General features: G+C 35.6%; 1 protein-coding gene across 2 annotated transcripts in view; it reads right to left on the reverse strand.

Annotated features, from left to right (window-relative positions):
* REXO5 (RNA exonuclease 5) overlaps window positions 1–13,924 on the reverse strand; it is a 26,319-nt gene extending 12,395 nt beyond the window's left edge. Inside the window, exons 1-7 of one of the 2 annotated variants that reach the window (XM_040635252.1) lie at window positions 13,427–13,924; window positions 12,314–12,429; window positions 10,808–10,946; window positions 10,569–10,663; window positions 9,493–9,595; window positions 7,855–7,958; window positions 6,988–7,108 (exon numbers count right to left, since the gene is read on the reverse strand). In XM_040635252.1, the coding sequence (XP_040491186.1) occupies window positions 6,988–7,108; window positions 7,855–7,958; window positions 9,493–9,595; window positions 10,569–10,663; window positions 10,808–10,946; window positions 12,314–12,429; window positions 13,427–13,579 (831 nt within the window). In that variant the 5' untranslated portion in view covers window positions 13,580–13,924. The remainder of the gene's footprint in view (window positions 1–6,987; window positions 7,109–7,854; window positions 7,959–9,492; window positions 9,596–10,568; window positions 10,664–10,807; window positions 10,947–12,313; window positions 12,430–13,426) is intronic. The other variant, XM_040635251.1, reaches the window with a different exon arrangement.
* Between the last annotated feature and the right edge of the window lie 632 nt (window positions 13,925–14,556).

Consider the following 14,556-nt stretch of genomic DNA (forward strand, 5'->3'; position numbering starts at 1 on the left):
ACTCTTTCATGAAAAAACACTCAACAAACTAGGAACAGAAGGAAACTACCTAACAGAAAAAAGGCCATATATGAAAAGCCCACAGCTAATATATTCAAAGGTGGAAGGGCTGAAAGCCTTTTCTCCAAGACAAGAAACAATGATGCTTGCTCTTGTCACCTCTATTCAACATAGTACTGGGAGTCCTAGTCAGAGCAATTAGGCAAGAAAAAGAAATAAAAAGCATCCAAATTGGAAAGAAAGAAGTAAAATTATCTTTGTTCACCTATGACATGTAGAAAACCCTAAAGATTGCACAGAAACATTGTTTAGAATAAATGACTTCTTCAAAGTTGAAGGATATGAAATCAAGACACAAAAATCAACTGTGTTTCTATATATAAAATGAACAGAAAAGGAAAGTAAGGGGGAAAAAAGCACATTTACAAAAGCATCACAAAAGAATAAAATTCTTAGGAATAAACCTAACCAAGGAGAAGAAACACTCGTAATGCTAAAAACTACAAAACACCACTGAAAGAAATCAGAGAACAAGTAAATAGAAACATTCCCATGTTGACAGATAGGAACACAACACCGTTAAGATGTCAATAGTACCCAAAGCAATCTACAGATTCTATGCAATCCCTTTTAAAATTCTAATGTCATTTTTTTTCTACTGTCATTTTTTTTTTACAGAAATAGAAAAAAAATTATCCTAAAAAATCTTATGGAATCTCAAATAATTTTGAAAAGAACAAAGTTGCAGGATGTAAGTTTCCTGATTTCAAAACATATTACAAAGTTACACTAGTCAAAACAGTATGGCACTGGCATAAAGACAGACATATAGGCCATGGAACAGAATAGATACCAGAAATAAACCCTGTGTATATGGTCAAATGATCTTTGACAAAAATATCAAGACCATTCAATGAAAAAGGATAGTCTCTTCAACAAAGTGGTCCTGGAAAAACTGGATATCCACATGCAAAAGAGGGAAGTTGGAATCTTATCTTACATACATATAAAAATTAACTCAAAATGGATTAAACACCTTAAAGTAAGATCAGAACTAGAAAACTCCTAGAAGAAAACAGAGGAAAAGCTTCATAACATTGGATCTGGCAATGATTTCTTGGGTATGACATCAAAAGCATGGGAATAAAAGCAAACTAGACAAGTGGGACTACATCAGTTCATCAAAACACAAAATCAGCAGAGTGAAAAGGTAACCTATGGAATGAGAAAATGTTTGCAAATCATATATCTGATAAGGAATTAAAATCCAGAATATATAAATATACAGAATATATATAAATATATAAAGAACTCCCAAAACTTTAACAAAAAACCCAGTTCAAAAATGGGACTTGAGGGTGCCTGGGTTGCTCAGTTGGTTAAACGTCATGCCTCAGGTCATGATCCCGGGGTCTTGGGATCGAGTCCTGCATCAGGCTCCCTGCTCCACAGGAAGCCTGCTTCTCCCTTTGCCTCTCTCTCTGTCACTCATGAAAAATAAAATCTTTAAAAAAAAATGGGACTGAATAGACACTTCTTAGAATATTATATACAAATGGCTAACAAACACAAGAAAAAAAAAGAGGTTCAACATCACTAATTACCAGGTGACAAAGAGATATCACTTCACACCCAGCAGGATGGCTACTATCAAAAAAAGAGAGAAAAATAAAAGTATCGGCAGAGATTTGGAAAAGCTGGAACCCTTATGCAGTGTTGGTAGGAGTATAAAATGCTGCAACTACTACGGTGAACACAACAGTTTCTCAAAAAATTAAAATCTCTTTAAAAAATAACTATTTAGTTGCACGTGGGTGGTGCAGTTGGCTGAGCATCTAACTCTTAGTTTCGGTTCAGGTCATGATGATGGACCCTTGCGTCAGGTTTTGCACTCAGCACAGAGCCTGCTTAAGACTCTCTCTCCCTCTTCTTCTGCCCCTCCCGCCCAAAATAAATAAACCTAAAAAAAAAAAAAAAAAACCAAGGCAAAATAGTAACATGTAGAAGTAAAATGAATGATGGCAACAACAGAACCAAGGTTAGGGGGAAAATGCAAATATATAGTTGTAAGGTTCTTATATGTGAAGTGGTATAATATTATTAAGGTAATTATGGTAATGAAGGTAAACTATAAAGATATACTATAAATCCTAACGCATCCACTAAAATAACACAACAAAGAATCAGTTAATACACTGCCAAAGGAGATAAAATAAGATCATAAAAAATACCTCATTAACTCAAAAGAAAATAAAAGAAATAGGAAAAAAAAGAGATGGGACAAATAGAAATCATAGCAAGGTAAGAGACTTAAACTTAACAACATCAAATAATCATATTAAATGCAAATAGCCTAAACACTCCACTTAAAAGGCAACGATTGTTGGATTGAATAAAAAAAGCCTAACTGTTCACAAGAAACCCACTTTAAATACAGATATAGACTAAATGTAAAATAAAAAAAATTATATACCAGGTCAACAGTAAACAAAAAGAAGCAGGAGGGGCTGTATTAATACTAGACAAAGTAGAAGTCAAAATAGAGGGGGGCCTGGGTGGCTCAGGCGGCTAAGCATCTGCTTTCAACTTGAGTCATGATCAAGCCCTGCATCGGGCTCCCTGCTCAGTGGGTAGTCTGCTCCTCCCTCTCTCTCTGCCTCTCCCCCTGGCTTGTGCTCTTTCTCACTCGCTCACTCACTCTCTCAAGTACATGATTAAAATCTTAAAAAAAAAAAAAAAAAAAGTCAGAATAGAAAATGTTTCCAGGCCTATTTGTAATGATAAAGGGGCCAATTCATCAGGAAAACATAATGCATAATGTTTATGTATCTAATAGGAAAGCCTCATTATACATAAAGCAAAAATTAATGAAACTCTAAGAACAAACAAATCCACAATTATAGTTGGAGATTCTCTCTCTCAATAAATTTAAAAGGATTCAAGTAATTCAAAGTACATAAGTACATTCTTGGATGATAGAGAATTTAGGAAATCAGGAATAGATCTCAGGAAAATCCCTAATTATGTGGAAAATAAATAGCACACTTCTAAAAAACCATGAGCCAAAGAAGAAATCAAAAGGCAAATTAAAAAGAATTCTGAACTGAATGAAAATGAAAATGCTTTTCAATATTTATTGAAACTCATCAGTATTTCTAAGATGCAGCTAAAGTAAAACTTAGAGGGAAATTTATAGCTCTAGAATACCTGTAGTAAAAAAGAATGACCTCAGCTAACACTATTCTGGATGGATTAGCCAAAGCATTTAGAAAAAAAAAATAATTACAGACATGAGAACTGGAAAGGGAGGAATACAAGTATGATACACAAACACAATGGAGTACCACGCAGCTATAATAAAGAATATAAAAATATTATATATATATTATATATATATATATTATATACATATATATGTATAATATATATATAATATAATATAATATAATATAATATAATATAGAATAAAGAAAATCCTTAATAAACTGGTATGATAATGATTTCCAAGATATACTGTTAAGGGAAAAAGCCACTGCAAAAGAGCTTATATAGTATGTTAACACTCTCTTAATAGAGAGAGAGAAATAAGAAAGCGTGCACACACACACACACATGCTTTTCTGTACCAAAAAGAACAAATGAAGGATAAATCAGGTAGTGGGAAAAAAGACTGGGTAAAAGAGAAATACGAGGGAATTGCATTTCTCTGAGTATAGAGAGTTTACAGAGTTTTGGTAGTTTTGCCTTTGGAAGTGTATTGTTCAACAGATCCCTAAAAATAAATCAACAAAGATGGAAGAGGGAAGAAAAATCTAAAACTGAAAGCAAAATGAAACAAATGAACTGTATTTTCAATACAAAACAGCTAAGGGGAGAAAAAAAAACCAATCCAAGTAACTTATAAATGAAATATTCATATACCCAATACTCAGTTGTAGATGGGGTGGGGGATAGGGAGAAAAGTGAACTGCAAACCAAATTCTTAACTCATTCTACAGTGATTTGGGTGCATCAATACTAAAACCATTTTGGATATAGTTTAGGTTTGAGCAAATGAGTAAATGTTGATGTTGTTGGGAGCCAGTGTTCCCACACTGGATAAAGAAAGTTACAAAGAGAGAATGAGGAAAAGCAAGGAAGAACCCTGTATGAAAAGGCTGAAATCAGAGGTATTTTTATAGACACATGATTTCTAAAATATGTAAATGTGTGTACATATTTATTTATATGTGTGTGTTCATGTATGTGTATATTGACATGCATATATTTCCTAACTCCGTCTGCTTTAAGGGTCTAGAAGCAAAGACACCCCGGTACTAATATACATATCCAGTACCCAGATCTTGGTTTCTAATACAAAGATGAAACCGAGTATCTTGTGCCAGAAAGGAAGAAAATGCTCAAAAAAATTATGGGTCCATGTCACGAGGACAAAGGAGCCAACTTGAAGGGGCTATCACTAGCCAAATCTGTGAAGTCTGAAAACCAAAAATATTTAATATCATAAATCATAAACCACTGCAATAAACAGGAATCTATGAGTCCACACTGAATGAATGAATGAATAATACATAAGGTAAAGACTCTTGCATATATATATATACATACACACACACATATACACACATACCTATATATATAGGTACATATATAAATGCATATGCATATATATATATGGTAGCATAACTTTTTATTTTTTCATATATTTTACCCATAGAACTTTTATAGTATCAAAATTAGAAAACGTAGAGAAGGAAACAGTAATTTGTGGCCCTTATTTTTAGCTGGTTCATTTTGCTATTTTTACATCCAATGTTTAAATTTGTGCACATGCACACCAATTTCTCTAGAAATCTTTCCTGCTTGTGTCTCAGACATTCTTTCTTCCTGAAATGCATCCTTTTAAAATCTTTTTAGTAGGGTTTTTTGGTCATAAAATGTTCTTTATCTGAAAACATACTTATTCCACTTTCATTTTGAAACAGTTTTGATGGGTAGACTTTTATAAGCTGAAAGTCATCTTCTGTTGGTACCTTGAAGATATGCTTTCACTGTCTTCTGATTCCTATTGTTGCTGTTGAGAAATCGGCTGTTAATCTACATGTTGCTCTTTGAAGGTGATCTTCTTTTCTCTGGCTTGCTACCAATATAGCTATTTGTTTGGGGGGTAATAAATACAATTTCCCTGCAATATGTCTAAATGCAATCTCTCTCATTTTTTTAAAACGTGATTTCTTATTATATTTATCCTGCTTGTAATTCACTGGGCCTCCTGAGCCTGTGTTCACATAGCTCTGGTTAGTGGAAGAGGTACCTTTCTCCTATTCAATAAACATTAATCCACAGCATGTCACTTCTTCTGCCTTCTTAGAAATTCTTTATTATTTACACTCTATTCTGTATCTTCAACTCTCCCTTTCTCCTGGCTCTTTCCCGGGCGGCTTCTAGCGCTTCCTTCAAGAAAATGAAAATAGTAAAAAAAGCATGGAGGTAATAGAAGTCGCTGACATATTTTGTTGAATGAGGTCCCCTTGGCTCCATCCCTTAAACAGAATCTCCAAACTCGATGCATCCTCAGCTGAGGCATTCCATGCTGACAGATCTCTTGCCTCCCACAAAAATCAGGACTCTTGCTTACAGATGGCTGAGTAACAACTAGTAAACATGAAGTGCTAGAGTTGGAAACCATCACTGTGCACCCATCAGGTAGGAATCAACAGTTTTTCCTAAATATAAGAGGGGAAGTTTTGACAAAAAGCAGGACATATGCTTTTCTTAAATTATCTCCTCATATTACTTATGAGAAGTAAGGGACAAAAGTAGTAAATCTACAGCGGAGAAAGCAGACAATATCTTGTTAAGGTCATCAAAATAAATAGCACAAAATAAAGGACAGATGGACAACATGTGCCTCTGAATGTGATACTCTGAAAAGGAAACATGACTTACAAGTAGTTTGGTAAAGAATGCATAACCTGTGTCTAATCATGGGGAAACAAACCTATAATGAACATTCTGGGCGGGGTGACGTGCAACATGTATTACTTAAAAATTACCATGAAAGACAAAGAAAGGAAGGTCGAGGGATGTATTCAGGTTAGAGGAAACTAAAAAGATAGAACTAAATATAATATGTGACCCTAGTACAGACACTGTTCTGAAGGAAAAAGAAATGCTAAAGGACATTATTGGGTCAACTAAGAAAACTGGAATACAGATGAAATTAGAGAAAGGTATTGTAACAATATTTACTGAAGTTTATTATGTATATTATGAAGTATATTATTATGGTTGTGTAAGAGAATATTTCTATTCTCAGGAAATACACGTTGAAGTATCTAGAGGAAAAGGGCCATGATTTGAAGCAATCAAATAGTTTCAAAAATAAAAAGTCATATAGAAAGGGGACGATAGAAAGAAATAGCAAGAGAGCACAAGCATGTCAGTATACACACAAATGGAGCAATTGGGGCAGAACGTTAACAGAAGATGAATATAGATAGAGGTATATACCGCCATTCATGTAAATCTTCTGTAAATTTGAAATTCTTTCCAGATAAAATTTTAAAAAAAATATACATATATAGAGATCTTCTGAACAAGATGACCTAAGTTCATGCTGCAATACATCCCTTCAACTTTACACATAGAGCAATAATAGATAAAATTTAAGAAGACAAAACCAAAAAAGTAAAGTCAGGCTAAAAACTAAGATAAACATTTGTATAAGCCAGAAAAAGAACAGAATTTCAGGGTGGTGTGCAATACCAAAGGTGGGCTCTGCAAGCAGACACCGGCAGCTGAAAGTTCTGCTCCTGTGGGGTAACTGGGACTAGAAGCGCTCCATATAAGATGTGAGACAAAAACCAGACTTGATAATGGTAGCCAGGGTTGTTGAAAAAAAGCTTGATGCTTAGCATGAATTGCAAAGGGCTACATTCCCCTCCGCTTTGAGCACAACCTTCAAAGAGACAGCAGGTCACTCACCTCTTTATTTGAAAGGCACTTAATAGTTTGACAATTTCTGGCAGAACAAAGTTCACTAGTTTCTGCTTCCCGGGTCAAGAAAAGGAGCTTCTGACCCATTAAGTCCAAGCATTCTAAAACACTGTAAAGAAGTAGAAGAGATCAAGGGAAGAACAACAGTTTTCCCTAACCTAAGAGTTACTTCTCTGTACTTGCACTGTCTAAATAAGGTAGCCACTAGCAACATGTGGCTATTTAATTTAAAATTAATATCAAATAAAATTACAATTCAGTTCCTCAATATGCATTAGTCACATGTACTGTACTGTGTGGACCTTACTGGACAGCACAGATCTAAAACAATTCCATCACTGCAAAAGTCATAATGGACAGTACTGCTCTATATTTAGGAGAAGGATGGATAAACATGAAAAATACTCAAAGCTCTCTGACAAGTTTATACTCTAAGGATCTGACACATTTATTATGGTGTGGTGATGAACTCCTTCCTGGCCTGTTTTTCGTTTTTTCCTAGTCTGGGCAATACATCAAGGCTACAGGTAACTCTTCTAATCAAAACACCCACTAGTATATCATCTCCCCTAATGCTACTTAGTTCACTATATTTCATTGTCTTCCTTTTTGGTGAAAGAGTTATTTTAAGACCAGTCACTAGATTTAGAAAATAAGAAAAATAAATAGGTACTACTTAGGGTGGAAGGCAGTATTTTTCCCTCCATGGTTTTTGTGACGGTAGAATGTTACTCATACTATTGGTAAACACTTCTCGATAGACTCAAAAAAGGAAAAAAAAATTCACAGGTTGTGCAAATAAGAAACCAGATACTCTGTTTGTTTTTGTTCTTGTTTAGAACTGAAAAATATTACCTTGTGTTTGGCTGATAAACTATTTCTGCTGTATTTCTCAGCTCTTGGCCTGCTGCTAGCAATTCTTGGTGACTAGCCAGTGCCTCCAGATTTAGTTCTGCAATCTTGAAGAAAATAAAGTGGTAAAAATCATCTAATTTCCTGCAAAGCATTTGAGGTTTAAAAAAACCCAAAACACCAAAAAGCAAAAAAATCCAAGAAAACCCCACTCAAGTGGTGTTCTCTACTTCTGTAGACAGTGGCTTTGCCATTGCCATAGTCCCAGGTTGGCTTCAATAGCTACCAGATGGTTTCTGACCGCTTGGCCAAGAATGGCAATCTGTTACCAGCTGCTGCTGCTGTTACATGAATATGGGAAAGGGCCAAGTAGGGCTAAGTATAAAGGGATGGCAATTTTGACTCACTGATCCCACAGTTAGTCACTTAAAGTTTACTTCTCTGTGAACATACAACTTTTGGAAATTATAAAAGAATGGCTTTTATAGCAACATCAAAACATCTTTTATTGGTTTAATACAAAACGAGTTTATTCTTCCATAAAGTGGGAGACCATTTGGGAGTTGCAAAGCAGAGAGTGAGATCCAAACTATTATCATTATTTGTATGTCCCAGAAGACATTTTAGAGTGTCTTTCTACCACTGTGACACAAACAGTATTCTGGATGCTTATGATTCTACATAGACTACCATTTATTTCATAGTGGAGTCATGACAGAACATATCATGCAATGGGACAATCGAATAAGTTAGAGTGCATTGTAACAAGGTCTGTAAGAAACTGTCTCCTTCAAGGTTTCCCTTATGTGCTGTTCTAATCTACACCCACTGAACTGCTACTGAAGCAATGGCATGCTCCCCCCACCCCAAAAGAGCAAAAATCTATGTAGATTTTTCATAATTATTATTACAATTATCAGCATACAATGAGCCACACATTATAGTGCTTAATATATTCAAGGTACTGTACTAACCAGCTTTATATAAGAGATCTCATTTACCCTCACCAATATCCCAGAGACACGTGTTTCCATTTTACACATGTAGAAACTGAAGTTCTTCACAGAGAAATTGACCCAGATTATGTAGCTAAACATAGTAGTAATCTTTTTTTTTCTTTAAGATTTTAAAGTAATCTCTACACCCAACATGGGGCTCAAACTCATAACCCTGAGACCAACAGTCACATGCTCCACTGCCTGAACAAGCCAGGAGCCCCTGTACCATCTTTATTTAAAAACAGATAAGCCCGGACCCCTGGGTGGCTCAGTCAGTTGAACGTCTGCCTTTGGCTCTGGCTTGGGTCATCGTCCTGGGATCGAGTCCTGTATCAGGCTCCTTAGTCGGCAAGGAACCTGCTTCTCCCTCTGCCTGCCGCTCCCCCTGCTTCTGCCCTCTCTGACAGATAAATAAAATCTTTAAAAATAAATAAATAAAATAAAAACAGACAAGGCCAACTTCAGAAACTACATACTTAACTACTACATTATGCTAGTCATATAGGTCTTAATTCCAAATGCTCAGCTTGAATTACACTCTTATTTTTGTAAAGAAAGGTAATAACAGGAAATGGTGTCTGTGACTATCTGTTCCAGTCTCATAATTTTAAGAAAAGCAAACATACAGGTCAAAGATACTAACCTTCCTTGGGCCATACTTAAGGAAATACCGAGCCAATTCAAGGGTTGTTCTAGCATCTTCTGTGGCATCATGACCAAGCCTATCTGGACACTGTATATCCTTCCTGGAAAGCCAAGATAAAACTGACATACTCGAATATTTCAATGATAGGTTCTTTCAACCAACTCTAATATTCTGGCCATGTAAAATTTCAGCAATCTGATAATCAGATTTTATCACAATAATCAAAATTCCTTTATTCCTAAGTGCCAGGAGAGTACCCGAGTGAGAGACTGACGATGTACAATGATCAGGAATGGCTTTGTCTACAGCAAGAGTATCATCTGGACAAAAGGCTACCCAGTAAAGGCTCTGGCCACTCCCCAGCCAACCCCTTGCCTCATTCTTTTAGATGTAACCACTATTTAAAGTTACCTTCCAGAAATCTTATATTTCCATAAGTGTCTATATATTAAATTTTTTCTTGGTCGTTTTCAAAAACCTTAAAATAGTACATATGTTTGTGTCTATAAATTTATCTAAATCTAATCTATATCACAATGATATCTAGGCAATACAGATCTTGTTCTAAATCTCCATTTTATTCTTAGTACTTTAAGAGGTTTCCTTATTAGCACTTACAGATCCATCACATTCTTTTAAGAATAACAAAGTATTCAATAATACAGATAAATGTAATTTATTTAACCACTCCAGAATATTGGCAGTTTTGGCTGTTTTAAACCATACTATAATGAAATCTTTGTACACATGTGTTTGTACATAATAGATACATTCAATATAGAAACATTATGTTTTCAAATTTTGGTTAACTTTTCTGGCAGTTCTATCCAGTTCTATCCACAACCTTCAGATATAAATGTATACCCCTTTCGGACTTCCATAATTTCTTCATCTCTGAGTCATACTTCTCTGGAATTAGGATCCCAGGATTCATAAGAAATGAAAGGAATCATGTTTACAGCATAAGAGGAAGAACAGAGACCCTGAATTCTGCAATATGCATTAAATAAGAAATTATATGCTAACTTACATGCAACTTGTCAGGACAATATTATAATATGCAAATAACCTACCCCAAAATAGCTTTGGCTAAGAACTTTAGCTTAAATCTTCTGCCCTGCTCTCTGACATAAAGCAATGATGTATCAATAACATATGGATGTATCATCTGAGGAGGAAAGAGAATAGAATGAGTAGCATCCTGTGCTAAAGGAAAAAAACAAATGGGCTGGGGAATAGAAGAACCCAAGACTTTAGATTTGAAATAAATGGAAAAGGCATATATGCTGGAAAAACTAAGTCAGATACTCACTTTCAGTGCTCTGAGATCCAAGTCTAAGGAATGGCCCACTAACACAGCATCAGGAGGAAGCAGTGCTTTTAAATGTCTCTGTACATCTTTGAGTTTGGTTGTCACTGGGTTAAGAATCTTCTTTGTGATTCCTGAAAAGCTTTCAATAAAAAAAGAGAAATGGACAGGTCAGGATATTAATAGGTTTTCCTCCTTGAAAAGTCATTTCAAAAAGAATATTTTAAAAAATTAATATATGCTCAGTGTAAAAAGGTTGAAAAAAAAAAGGTTGAAAATACAGATAAGCAAAGAGGGAATTTAAAATAACCCCAAATCCCATGAATCAGAGATGATCACTTTTTACATTTTAGTAAATATCCTTTCATATTTTTTGATACATATATTCATGTGTGTGTATATACACACACACACATATATACATACACATACATATATATATATATATATATGTATATATATACACACATATTTAAAGATTTATTTGAGAGAGAGAGAAGCAGAGAGAAAGAAGAAAATCCTCAAGCAGACTCCCCGGTGAGCACGAAGCGTGATGCAAGGCTCGATCCCAGGACCCTGAGATCATGACCTAAGTCGAAATCAAGAGTTGGATGCTTAACCGAATGAGCCACTCAGGTGCCCCCATGTATATATTTTATTTTTATAAAAATGCAATCATAATGCATATTACTTTATAACACGATTTTATCATTTGCCATATATCAAGTTTTCACATCGATAAATTTCAACACATCCTTTTAAATGGTTAGAGTATTCCATTATATAGATTTCACATATTTTAACCAATCCCCTACTTTCAGATGTTTATATTCCCATATTTTTTAAATACTGTGACAAACACGCTATACATACATCTTTGCCACAAATGATTGTTCCCTAAGAATACTGTCTAATTATGTCTGCTAATAAGACAATCTTTATCACTATCATGGCCTCTCTGTGCCTAAGGTAAGCATGAATCCATAGATGCAACTTCAAGAGTAATGTTTTACTAGCTTTTCTTTGCCTAATCACTATAATATGTACATTCTGAAATTACAAGATAATCTTTAAAAAGACAGACTAAAATTTTTGAGCTTCCAATTTCTGTTATGGAAAAACTTTGTTTTGTTTTGATTTTTTGAGGTCAAGGCAGCTTAAGCTCTAAATTTGACTGCCAAATAGTGATTCGCAGATTTTTCCAATGAGGTCTTATCAGAGAGCAAAACGCCACCTGTTTGGCAGTTGCTACATAATGATTACAGCTGGGAGAAGATCTGCTTACTTAAGGTCACAGGAAGACTAGAGAGCAAGAAGGTTTAAGAGCTTTATACACTGACGTTGTGCAATTTCAGTTTTAAAATTTACAGTTGTGCTACCCCAGCCTTGTCTTTGGTAACACAGAAGTAGATTATACCTAAACAAACAGAAACTACAAACTATTCCTGTTATCACATTCCACTCTAGTCTGCCAGGGCTAGGGAGGGCAGAAGGCAAGGTGAAAAATACCTGGTAAGGTAGTCCAGAATCTTGTTGTCAGGTTTAACGAGTTCATCCATAACACAGCAGCCTCCTTCAGCAACCAGTGAGATGCGTGTTAGCTCTCTCCCTTTGGATGTGAGGCACTGAAAGACCAGGCCATAGTCAGACTGCTGAACTGCGGAAGCTCTTGCTTCCTCTCATTATTCACACTATCTCAACCGCCATCAGCTGTAATCTACTGGAGTCCCAGTGACAATGGCAGAGACTTTGCTAACTAGAGAGCCCAGTTTGAATGAAATTAAAGCTAGGCAGACTGCTGAACATTTCATCTAATTGCTCTGAAAAGGATGTGCTCAAGGAAGATGGGTGGAAATAACATCATTCATCATTTTACCATTTATTGTGTATGACATCCCAGTATTAGCTGAGTACCACTAGAAAGTAATTTTTTAATAGTGCACTCCATTATCATCTAATGCAATACTAAGCATTCTACATACAACACCTGATAATAACATGATGAGGTACCTCTATTATTATCCCCACTTCACAGAGGGAGAAGTTGAGAATGAGAGGTTACGGAATTTGTCCAATGTGACAATGCCATTAATAGGCAAGGCCAGGGGATACACAACCTGATGCGAGACTCAAAAACTTTAGTTCTTAGCTACTCATTAAGAAATGAGAGACTGGTACCTGAGTACTGACAGGGGATGCCCTGTCTTCGAAAGGAGACTTACTAATTAGACAAAGTAAAACACAAAGGGAGCTTGAGGGAAATTCTACTTCTAATCTTAAATGTGTGAAACTAAGCCAAACCAATGGTAATTGAGTCAAAGTCTTTAGGGAAACAGTAACAAAACACTTGTTCAAAGGACAGAAGGAGTAAAGTTAGGGTAATTGCCAGAGATTTGGTTAAACATAACAACTAGTTAGAAAACTTATGTGATATCTTTTCTTCATCCTGGAGCATATATCCAAGTTTTCTAAAATGTGAGTAAAAGGGTCTACTTTCAGTTATTTAAACTGAAATACTGGAACTAAATGCACTGGTTCACTGGTGCATTAGACTCAATAAATCATCTTCTACTAGACTCTAGTTTGTAATCCTCCAGTTGAAACATTAAAAGTAGTACTTACTATTTCACAGTCAAGTCCAAAGAGAGGACTGTTGTCTGTTATAGAACCATTACATTTGGTAAGTACAAAGTTTTCACAGTCAGGAAAACCTAGGAGGAAAAGAAAATATCTGCCTTTAAAACTAGAAATGATAAACATCATTCTTAGATTCATTCACTGAGAGAAAACTGAAATACTATATTTGCTAGTCACCTTCTCTGTTAGACACTTGAAATATAAAAATTATATGAGAGACAATGTCAGTCCTCAAGTTTTTCGCTTATGCTCATTTTTATATTATGGGAGAATACTACAGGCTGCCCTTATAGGGGATAATAGGGCCTAGACTTCTTGGCAGTTACCAAGTAACAATTTTTCCTCCATATAAGAAAAGAGATTATAACTAAATTGTAGCTGGGGCGTCTGGGTGGCTCAGTCAGTTAAGCATCCAACCCAATTTTGGCTCAAGTCATGATCTCAGGGTTGTGAGATCGAGCCCTGCATCAGGCTACACGTTCAGTGCTGGATGTAGAGCCTGCTTAAGATTCTCTCTCTCCTCTCCTTCTGTCCCCTCCCGTGTCCACGCACTCTCTCTCTCTCAAAAAAAAACCAAACCAAAACAAAAAACACCTAAATTTTGACTAAATCCCAAGTCACTGGACTAGAGGAGGATGAATAAAGTATGCAAAAACTGCATGTAACATCTTTCTTTCCTAAATAAAGAAAAAATAGGAATGAAATTCCACCACAGTAGAGATCTAAAAGGATTTCACCATAGGCAGAAAGTAACATTCACCACATGCACCCCTGCACCTAACTCTACCCTTAAGACCTCCCTGAGATCTCTGTTCAGAAACATGCCTGCATTTTTCTGGAATCAGAGCCTGAAAATTCCCTACAGGAACCCACTTAAGGTACCGCCTCCGTTGTGTACCCTTAGTCAATAACCAGGCACATTCAGCTCAGAGGTCCCAAAGTGTTTGAACCATTGAAGATTTCCTACCTTCAGACAGAGGCTTAAACAGTAAAAATACCTAGATCTTGTAAGACAAGAAACAAAGTAGAGTTTGAGAAACTTTGACTAGTTTCTATGTCATCGTACCTCAAAATTGCCAACTAATTACAATTAAAAAAATTAAAATATGATCTAC

Source organism: Ursus maritimus, unplaced genomic scaffold, assembly GCF_017311325.1.
Source record: "Ursus maritimus isolate PB19 unplaced genomic scaffold, ASM1731132v1 scaffold_2, whole genome shotgun sequence".
Taxonomy (NCBI): Eukaryota; Metazoa; Chordata; class Mammalia; order Carnivora; family Ursidae; genus Ursus; species Ursus maritimus.